This window comes from Octodon degus, unplaced genomic scaffold (assembly GCF_000260255.1).
Source record: "Octodon degus isolate 3935 unplaced genomic scaffold, OctDeg1.0 scaffold00083, whole genome shotgun sequence".
In the NCBI taxonomy this organism is placed as follows: Eukaryota; Metazoa; Chordata; class Mammalia; order Rodentia; family Octodontidae; genus Octodon; species Octodon degus.
In genome coordinates, this window is record NW_004524659.1 from 10645314 (window position 1) to 10655376 (window position 10063).

The window sequence follows — 10063 nt, forward strand, 5'->3', positions numbered from 1 at the left end:
GGGGGCAGACAGGGCCTGGACCGCGGGGGGAGCAGAGCAGACAGGGCTTGGACCGCGGAGCACAGCGGCAGGGCTGCAGCTCTCGTAGACCCAACTCATTCTCCCCGAGCCTGGCCTTCCTCTCTATAAAAGATACCTTTCCTGAGCGTTAGTTCAGCTGAGGGTGCTGGGGACATGGAGGTTCCTAGCTGCACCCTGGAGGCTCTGATCCTGTGAGGCTGGGTGGGCCTGGCAGCCCAAACTTAAAGCCTTTGGGGATCATTTCGGCCCAGGCACGAATGAAAACCATGGCATTAGGTTTTTAACAAAAAGGGTATATGAGGGCCCCACCTTGTACTCCCAGCCCTCTCCATTCCCCACCAGGATTGAGGCCCAGTTCATGTGTTTGTAAAGAGGGGCTGCACCATCTGGGGCGTCTTATGGGGCCTCACCTAGTGAAAGAATATGAGGAGCAAGGAAGAGAGATAAGCACATCCTGCAGCCTCATTGTCACTGTCAAAGCTACCTTTAACCTACCCACTTTCAGGTATACAGCTTAGCAGAGAAGCAGAGAGAGAGAGAGAGCTGTTTAAAATAGGGTCTAGGGGCCGGGGAATTGGCTCAGTAGAATAAGCGCTTGCCTGGCAAGCATAGAGCATGAGTTCAATCCCCGGTTCTGCAATAAATAAATAAATAAATAAATAAATAAATAAAATAAACAAATAAATAAAATAGGGTCTGGAGGATGAGCGCATGCTGGCATATGCATGGCATCTCCAGTACTGCAGAATTACTAATGAATGAATTAAAAGTGTCTGTCTGAGATCTTGACTTTAAATGTAGTTTCCCATGAAAAAGAACAGAGCTACCCATGGTGGCACACGCTGATAAGGCCAACACTCGGAGAGGGTGAGGCAGGAAGACCATCCCAAAATAAAAATGGCTGGGGATGTAGCTCAAGGTGAAAGCATCAATCCCCAGTCCCAAAGGGGGGTGGGGAGAAAGAGCGGGAAGCAGACTTCCTAGAGAAATGGGAGTTTTCAGGGCTGGGGTAGGCAAATACAGGACGATGATTTGGGCCAGAAAAAAAGCCCTGTGAAAAGTGGTGAACAAGAAGCCAGCTAGGAGGGAGGGGCTCGCCCTGGACCAGTCAGTGACCATCGGGTGGGATGCACAGGAAACTGAAACACTTCAAAGCCTTCTCAGTGCATGGATTCCTAAGAAACCTTCCCATCCACCCCTGCACCCCTCACTACCTTGGCGAGATGTTAAGCCACCGACTTGTCAGTGGGAAAACTGGTAAGTCCAAGGCCAGAAGCATCAAATTAAATAAAATAAACATCTGGAGATGTAGCTTAATGCTGAAGTGCTTGAGTCCTATATTCAATCCCCAGAACTATAAGAGGGAGGGAAGAAAAAAGGGAGGGAGGGAGGGAAGAAAGGAAGGAAGGAAGGAAGGAAGGAAGGAAGAAAGAAAGAAAAAAGAAAGAAAGAAAGAAAGAAAGAAAGAAAGAAAGAAAGAAAGAAAGAAAGAAAGAAAGAAAGAAAGACAGACAGACAGCTGGCTTGCTGGCCCTGTGAGGAGCAGCAGGCTGTTTCACTGGAGCTGAGATGGGGTCAGGCTGCTGCTTGGGTTCTCCCTGCGTTCTGCACACAGAGTCTCCCAGTTAAGGACAGTTCTGGGATATTCTCTTCTGGCTCTAACTGCATGGGGACCCTGATTTGGGGTTTGGTTTGGTTTTTTTGAGACAGGGCCTCCCTATGCAGTTCAGGCTGGCCTTGAGCTCGCTTTGCAGCCCAGGCTGGTTTTGAACTTGCTGCAATCCTCCCATGTCAGCCTCCCAAGTGCTGAGATTACAGGTGTGCGCCACCATGTCCAGGTTGGGGACCATGATTTTGAACTGAATGAATCTGTACCCAGCCCTGTAGCCCTGTCCACTGGGAGGTGTGGGGAGGGAAGCTGAGGCAGGAGGATTGCTTAAACCCAGAAGTTCCAGGCTCACCTGCACAACATAGTGAGATCATCCCTTAAGAGGGGGAAGGACAGGAAGGAAGGAAGAAAGGAAGGAAAAAGGGAAGAAAAAGAAAAGAAAGCACTGGGATTTCAGGGCACTCTGGACTGGCTGTGCTCCTGTCCCCTCTTGCCCTGACATCTCACAGGAGCTCTCTCTTGGCAGGTCCTTCCCCAGCAACTACTGGGACAAGTTTGTCAAGCGGAAGGTAAGGCGTGGGTGGGGAGGGGGCAGAGCTGTCTGGGCTGGGTCCCCTGCTGTCATGGGGCCATCCCAGCCAGACCACGCCCTTGCATTGTGTGTGACCTTGGGCAAGAGGTGTTGCTTCTCTAAGGAGCACTTTGCTTTCTCCCTGGGGACAGGGACAGAATCACCTTCACTCTCCAGGGAGAGGACACATGTAACACCGAGCAGAATGTGTGGCCCAGGCTGGGGTATAGCTCAATAGCACAGCACCTACCTGGCAAGGTCCTGAGTTTGATTTATAGTACAAAAAGAAAAAAAATAAAAGATTACCTGGCCCAGGGCGGCCCAGTTAATAGTTGTTGTAGCCTGGGGCATGGAGCTGGGGTACATGCCTGTAATCCCCAGATTCTGGGAGGCTAAGATAGGAGGGTTACAAGTTTGGAGTCCAGCGTGGCAATTTAGTGACTCAGACCATACCTCAAAAAATAAAAAATAAAAAGGGCTAATAAATAAATAGTGGCTGTGAGGGAATGTGTGAGAATGCTATTTTAAGCACACATTGCTAAGGATCGCCTGCTTTTCCACTCCTAGCTCCTCAACCTTTCTGTTCCTCAGTTTCCCTCATTTTCAAAGTAGGGTCATGATAAGGCGAGCCCCACAGGGTTGTTGGAAGAATTACTTAACCTAATATGCAAGCAGAATTGGGACACACAGAGGAAAACATCAGCTAAGTGTTGATTCCATCACTCGGTAGATGAAATAAACATATTTATTCAATTCTTGAATATTTAGTGTGTGCCAGGAAGCGCTTCAGGAGCCTGGGATCCCACAGTAAACGAAACGGTGTTAGGTTTTTCAGCGGCAGAGCAGCAGAGAAGCAGAAATTAAGAAGTCTGGGGACATGGAGAGGATCGAGGGCAGGGAGATGGCAGGCACTCCGACCTAAGAAGGGAAGGCTGAGACTTTATGAACAGTTTTAGGGGTGGAGTTTGAGGGGCAGGTTCAGGGATACAAGGAGCCGATTGGGGGCTCCCTTGTGGGGGTGGGAAAGATAAAAAGGAAGCTGTATCCAGGGCTGGAGTGGGGAAGGCGGGAAAGTGGTCGTTGAGAAGATGAGCTGTTGTTTTGGGGATTCGGCCATGTTGGATCAGGGCCATGATAATTTAGCAGTTTTTACAGGGGCTGGAGCCTATCAATGATTCTGCCACCTAGGTTGAAAAGACAGATAATGAGCGCATTGATAACATGCAGGTGGGCGCAAGGTCTGTGGGGCAGGGGAATTAAACAGCGAGGGGGTGGGGGCAGGTGGGTGTGGTTAGAAGAAGTTGCTATTTCCTGTAGAAGAGTCAGGAAAAATACTAATTCCTAAGGAGGTGGGGGAGTGAGCCAGGGGGCAATCCGAACTAGAGGCCCTGAGGCAGCGATACCCCTGGTGTGTTTGGGGAGGCCGATGAGGCTGGAACAATGAGTAGGGGTGAAGAGGAGGAGGTCAGCTTATAGATGACAGGGGGCCTCTATGGGCTTCCTTGCCTACCCACCTAAAATAATTTACTAGCCCAATTAACTTGGCTACTGAATCAGCTAGTTCTCCTTTTTTGGAGACTCCCCCTGAGAAGCTAAAGAAGATCCATGCGTTCTCCCTGGAAACATGTACCCCAGCTTCTCACGCAAACATCAGTGTCCCCAGATCCCCATGCAGGCCATGACATCCCACACCCCCAGCCATGTGCGCTTGGCTGACACTCTCCCCGGTGGGCAGGTCCTGGAAAAACATGGTGATATCTTCGGGCGGGAGCGGATTGCCGAGCTGCTGGGTATGGATCTGGCCACACTGGAGATCACAGCGCACAATGAGCGCAAGCCTAACCCTCCGCCTGGCCTGCTGACCTGGTGAGTTGGGGCCAGTCCTCAGGCTTGGGGCGGGGTGGGGGGTGGGGGGCGGCAGGGTGCAGACTCAGGCATTTTGCTGCCTCCCCCTCCCCCACACAGGCTCATGTCCATCGATGTCAAGTACCAGATCTGGAAGTTTGGGGTCATCTTCACGGACAACGTGAGGAAGGGTCCATAGGTGGGGAGGAATTCAGTGGGGTGTCTCTCCAGGTATGTCCCTCTGTGTCCCTGACCCTGGGCCCTGTGTACCCATAGTCTTTCCTGTACCTGGGCTGGTACATGGTGATGTCTCTCCTGGGACACTACAACAACTTCTTCTTCGCCGCCCACCTCCTGGACATCGCCATGGGAGTCAAGACGCTTCGCACCATCCTTTCATCCGTCACCCACAATGGGAAGCAGGTGTGGAGGGGACGGAGCAGGGATGGGTGTAGTGATCTGGTGCCAAGCAGCTGGGGCAAAAGGGGCAAGACCAGGAGGCTGTGCCAGGGTGCAGTAGTCAGTGAAGATGAGGCAAGGGCCCTGTGTGCTGAGTAGGGTAAGGACCTGGAAGGGAGCTGGGCTTGGTATTGTTCACCTATAATCCTACCACTCAAGAAGCCTGTGGCAAGTTCAAGCCCATCCTGGGCAGCTTAGTGACTTAACCAAACCCTGTCTCAAAAAAAAAAAAAAAAAAGGACTGGCAAGATGGCACAATGCAAGGACCACACCTTCAATCCCTAGTACCATCAAACCAAACCAAACCAACCCAGAGCTGACACACCCCTGCCTACTCATAGCTGGTGATGACCGTGGGCCTCCTGGCTGTGGTGGTCTACCTGTATACTGTGGTGGCCTTCAACTTCTTCCGCAAGTTCTACAACAAGAGTGAGGATGAGGACGAACCTGACATGAAGTGTGACGACATGATGACGGTGAGCCCCCTCCCTAGAGCTTGCTGGGCTCTTTCCCCACCTGTGAAGGGAGTTAATAGTAACAGCACGCAGGCCGGTAGGCCTGGAGCCACTTGCCTCTAATCCTAGTAATTGAGAGACTGAGGCAAGAGAATTACAAGTGGAAGTCCAGCTGGGAAACTCAGCTAGACCTTGTCTCATAACGTAAAATAAAAGAAGCAAAAGGAAAGAAGAAAAAAGCTGGGCATGTAGCTCTGCATTAAAGCCCTGGGCTTTTAAAGACCACTTATTATGTAACTCCATTTATGAAATGTCTAGAATTGACAAATGTACAGAGACGGAAAGTAAATTATTAGTTACCTGTGGTTGGGAGATTGGGAAATGGGAGGGGCTGATGAGTACAGGGTAAATTAGAAAGATGAAAATTTTCTAAAATTGATTGTGGTATTTTTTACAACTGCAAATATATAAAAAACCATTGGAAAAAAAAAAAGCTCTAGGCTTAATCCCCAGTACCCCCAAAATGAAACAAAACAGGACAAGTATATGTATGTCGTTGGCTTGTCATGAGGGCTCAGGGAGCTGGGCCGTCTAAGCTGCACTGGACAGAGCCAGGCACATGAGTGCTCCCTAAAGGTTAGTTGTTCCAGGATCGTTTGAGCTGCTAAAACTGCATATTATTGGGCTGAGGATGTAGCTCAGTAGGAAAGTGCTCACCTAGCATTCATGAAGCCTGGGGTTCAATCCCCAACACCACAAACATAAATAAATAGTGCCAATTTCACAGGGTTTTTTTGTAGGAATAAAACATGTTCCCTTGGATGCTGAATGCTTAGAATGGGAGTATGTAGCTCAGTTGTAAACCATAAGCTTACCATATAAAAAGGCCCTGGATTTGATCCTAAGCACCACCAAAAAGATAAAAGAAGAAAAAAAATATCTTAAGAACAGCACCTAGCAGATATTAAAGCTTATTTAAATGTCAATTATATTACCTGTAATTTTTTTTTTTTTTTCTGAACCGGGGATTGAACTCAGGCCCTTGCGCTTGCCAGGCAAGCGCTTATTCTACTGAGCTATCTCCCCGGCCCCATTACCTGTAATTTTTAGTTTCAGTGGGCCAAGTATGGTGGCACATGCCTGTAATCCCTGGTGGAAGGCTGAACCAAGAAGATTGCAAGTTCAAGTCCAGCCTGGGCAATTTGGCAAGACCTTGTTTCAAAATAAAATAAAGGGGGCCAGGGAGATGGCTCAGTGGAATAAGCACAAGCACAAGGGCCAGAGTTCAATCCCCAGTTCCACCAATAAATAAATAAATAAATAAATAAAGGTCTAGGGCTGAGGATATAGCTCAGCGGCATAAGCACCTGCCTGGCCAGCTCAAGGTCCTGAGTTTGATTTCCAGTATAGATAAGTAAATAAATGGCTAGGGATATAACTCAATGAAAAGGCCGTGGGTTCAACTCTCAGCATCAAAACAGACAAACAAGAAAACCCAGAATGCAGTTCATGTGTATATTTCTTCCTGTCTCCTAACAATAGTGACCCTAACTCTTAATGACCTCACCTTCCTAGAGGCAGAGGCCACAACTGAAGGAGTCATTTCAGGGAGTGAATCTCAGAAGGGCCCTGTAACCTAGCTCCATGAATCCCTGCTTCAGAAGAGTCCAGCCCCTCAGCCTGACATTTGAGGCCTGCCAGGCCTGGCCCTGCAGTATGCAGCCTTGTTCGACTCAGTCCCCAGCCTTAGCTCATCCTCAAGGCAACTGGGTTCACTTCCTTCACGGGAACACAGAAAGAAAAAGTGTGAACTCTTTCACAGGTGCCTGGTGGCCCATGCCCCGCCCTCTCCTCCCCTCAGAGCCTTCTTGTGCCTCCCTCACACCCAGTAGATGACACTGAATCACCCGCCCTAGCTTACAAAACCAGGCTGGAGCTGACCCCACTTGAATCTAACCTTTTGAAGTCTAACCACAATCCCTCTTGCTCGTTGCTTTCTGGCTGCTTAGTCCTCTTTCAGTTCCTCTGAGGCCATGTGTTTCCTCCTGACTTGGGCCTTTGCACCTGCATTCTCTCTGCCCCCACCAGGGGCCTTACATGTACATGCTTCTCCTTGGACACCGCCCTTTCCAACTTACATGCTGCCCCTACAGGAAGTGCTCTCTGACCTTGCCTGGGCTGGACACTGAAGAACCCATGGAACCACACCCAGTGCCACTGCAGGCCCTGCTTCATCTAAGAGCCCGCTCACAGAAGCTCCAGTTTCTAGCCTCACCAAACCCCTTTCAGTTCCTCACAGGAGCAAGGGTGGTTTTATTTTGTGTGTGTGTATGTGTTTTTTTTTTTTTTTTTTTTTTTTGGTGTGGTATTTGGTATCAAACCCAGGACCTCTCGCACGCTAAACAAATGCTCTACCGCTGAGCTGCATCCCCAGTCTGCAAGTTGTATTCTTTCCTCCCTGCTGGTGATGTAGCACATGTGGTTTTCTCTGCCTGGAACACCTTCCTCCACCCATTCACCTAGCACCTCCCTTGAGTTCCATCTCGCACATACAGCCTCTTCCAGGAAGCCTTGCCGATCACCCATCACTGGGGCTGGCTCGGGTGCCTCATGGGCTTTTTGAGTGTCCTGCGCTGATCCCACCAGGCCTCCCCATCCCAGTCCCAGGCCTGTGCCTCTGCCTTCCTTTCTCACCCAGGGCCACTTCTGGGCTCTTACTTCCCAGTCCTATATCTGTGATCCCTGCCAGATGGGGGGCCTGGGGCTGTCCCCTTCCTGCTGTGTCCCAAGCCTCACCTAGCACAGGGCCCAGGTTGGACTCAGTGAGGCCAGATGATGGGCTAAGTGGGCAATGTGATCCTTCTCTCCAGTGTTACCTGTTTCATATGTACGTGGGTGTCCGAGCTGGTGGAGGCATTGGGGATGAGATTGAGGACCCAGCAGGCGATGAGTATGAGCTCTACCGAGTGGTCTTTGACATCACCTTCTTCTTCTTTGTCATTGTCATCCTGCTGGCCATCATCCAGGGTCAGTACTGGGGCTGTGGGTGGGGGTATGCTCAGTGCCCAGAGGCAGGAGTTAGCTCCACAGCTAAGAGAGCAGGCCCAGGGTCCAGTCTGGCTGGATTCCTATCCCAGCTCTGCCTGCTGTGAGACCTTGCTCTGGCCTCTCCAGGCCTTAGCTTTATACCTGCAAAATGGAGGCACTAGTGGTACTAACCTCATGGTGTTGTCATGTAGGATTACAACTGCTGCCTTTAAGTGTCTCATAGTAAGTGCCCAATAGACCCCTTGGTGCATCCTTGGGAAGCAGGGTAAGACTGGGGAGATGGGAGATGGAAGGCCAGGCCCGGAGGTGGCAGCCAGATGGGAGAGTCTGAAATGGGTCCAAGTCAGGTGCTAATCTGTGTCCTGCCACTCCAGGTCTGATTATCGACGCTTTCGGTGAGCTCCGAGACCAACAAGAGCAAGTGAAGGAGGATATGGAGGTGCGTCATGTGTGGGGGTGACCCGGAGGGATGCTAGGGGATTGGGGTCAAACAAGCCAGACTGATGTCTTTCACAATCCACAGACCAAGTGTTTCATCTGCGGAATAGGCAGCGACTATTTTGATACGACGCCGCACGGGTTTGAAACCCATACGCTTGAGGAACACAACCTAGCCAATTATATGTAAGCACAGGGCCTCTAGCCAATCAGGAGCGTGGGGTGGGCCTCTGCCACCTAGGGGCGGAGGTAATGAGCCTTGGCTACCAAGGGGATGGGGTGATGGGGGATGGGGGGGCGGGTCCCAGACAGCCAATCCGAAGCTAAGGGTCTGGGCCGGGGATGTGGCTTAGATGTAGCGATGGCCCTAGGTTCCATCCCCAGTAATACTATAAATGAAAGAAAACAGAGCAAGGATGGTTCTTCCTTGTCTCCCTCAGGTTCTTCCTAATGTATCTGATAAACAAAGACGAGACAGAACACACGGGTCAGGTAAGAGAGTTTTAAAGGTCATGAACATGAAAATTCTGAAAATTTAATAGAAGGCAAATCAGCAGATGGCAGTAGAATGCCAGAGTCCATATGACTGATGGATTCTTATCCCCAACGTAGGAGTCGTATGTCTGGAAGATGTACCAAGAGAGATGTTGGGATTTCTTCCCAGCTGGTGACTGTTTCCGCAAGCAATATGAGGATCAGCTAAGCTGAGACACCCCAACTGGCCCTCCATCCCCACCTCAAGTGCCTTATTCTCACTACAAGCCCCTGAGCCTCCTTGTCCCTCGTCCTTAAGGCGGCTGAGGGGGAGGTGACCTTGTACCAGAGAAATAAAGTCTGTGCTGCAACCCCTGCCATCACTGTGTTGGGTTGCTGAAGTTTTGGGAGAGTGGGCATCCAGAAATCCTTCCTTCCTCGCAAAAAAACAAAACCAAAAAACCAAAACAAAACAAGATAGCAGCAGAGGCTAACACCATGTTTATTGGAAGACTGGGACATGATGTGGCCACTAGTGTGTCTGTTGGAGAGAGGGTGCAGGATCTGGTTCCCAACACCCCCATAAGGGCTCATTCCTGGATGTAGAGGTTACTGGGTGCAGTAGGATCATCTGCTGGTCGTGTCTCCACCACCACAGGCCTGGGGAAGGGACAATTCAGGTCATTTGTTCATTCATTCATTCATTCATTCATTCATTCATTCGTGTGCTTGTACATTCATGAAGTGGTTAGCAGAGACTCTGATAGCCCGGACTCCGACAGCCCAGCTAGGGTGCAACAGTGAGCGCAGTCCTGCCCTTGGGGAGCTCACAGCTGAAGGGAGACCAACACAGACCACTGAATTCCATAAGTGCAAAGCAGCATGGGAACAAGCAAGGAAACCAGCCCAGGAGGTCAGCCAGGGCTCCACCAAAGGACATGCAACAGAGTCTGAAGAAGGCAGAAGGCTCGGGGAAAGGACAGGGAAGCGTGTTCTGGGCAGAGGGAGAACAGTCTGTGCAAAGACTCTGAAGTGGGGGGAGGCTGGGGGTTGGCCTGGGATGCCATGGCCTTGGAGGCTATGGCCAAGACTGAGTGTTTTCTTTTTCTTTCTTTCTTTTTTCTTTTCTTTTTTTTTTTTTTT

At 50.3% G+C, this 10063-nt stretch overlaps 2 protein-coding genes across 3 annotated transcripts in view; one reads left to right on the plus strand and one right to left on the minus strand.

Moving 5' to 3' along the window:
• Window positions 1-9300, plus strand: part of Ryr1 (ryanodine receptor 1) — a 125021-nt gene extending 115721 nt beyond the window's left edge. The window contains exons 97-106 of one of the 2 annotated variants that reach the window (XM_023721638.1): window positions 2157-2199; window positions 3937-4067; window positions 4167-4227; window positions 4323-4469; window positions 4847-4981; window positions 7831-7987; window positions 8383-8447; window positions 8532-8632; window positions 8887-8938; window positions 9059-9300. In XM_023721638.1, the coding sequence (XP_023577406.1) occupies window positions 2157-2199; window positions 3937-4067; window positions 4167-4227; window positions 4323-4469; window positions 4847-4981; window positions 7831-7987; window positions 8383-8447; window positions 8532-8632; window positions 8887-8938; window positions 9059-9154 (988 nt within the window). In that variant the 3' untranslated portion in view covers window positions 9155-9300. The remainder of the gene's footprint in view (window positions 1-2156; window positions 2200-3936; window positions 4068-4166; window positions 4228-4322; window positions 4470-4846; window positions 4982-7830; window positions 7988-8382; window positions 8448-8531; window positions 8633-8886; window positions 8939-9058) is intronic. The other variant, XM_023721639.1, reaches the window with a different exon arrangement.
• A 112-nt stretch (window positions 9301-9412) lies between these two features.
• Map4k1 (mitogen-activated protein kinase kinase kinase kinase 1) overlaps window positions 9413-10063 on the minus strand; it is a 21294-nt gene continuing 20643 nt past the window's right edge. The window contains exon 30 of the mRNA XM_023721458.1: window positions 9413-9582. Coding sequence (XP_023577226.1) covers window positions 9511-9582 — 72 coding nt within the window. The 3' untranslated portion in view covers window positions 9413-9510. The remainder of the gene's footprint in view (window positions 9583-10063) is intronic.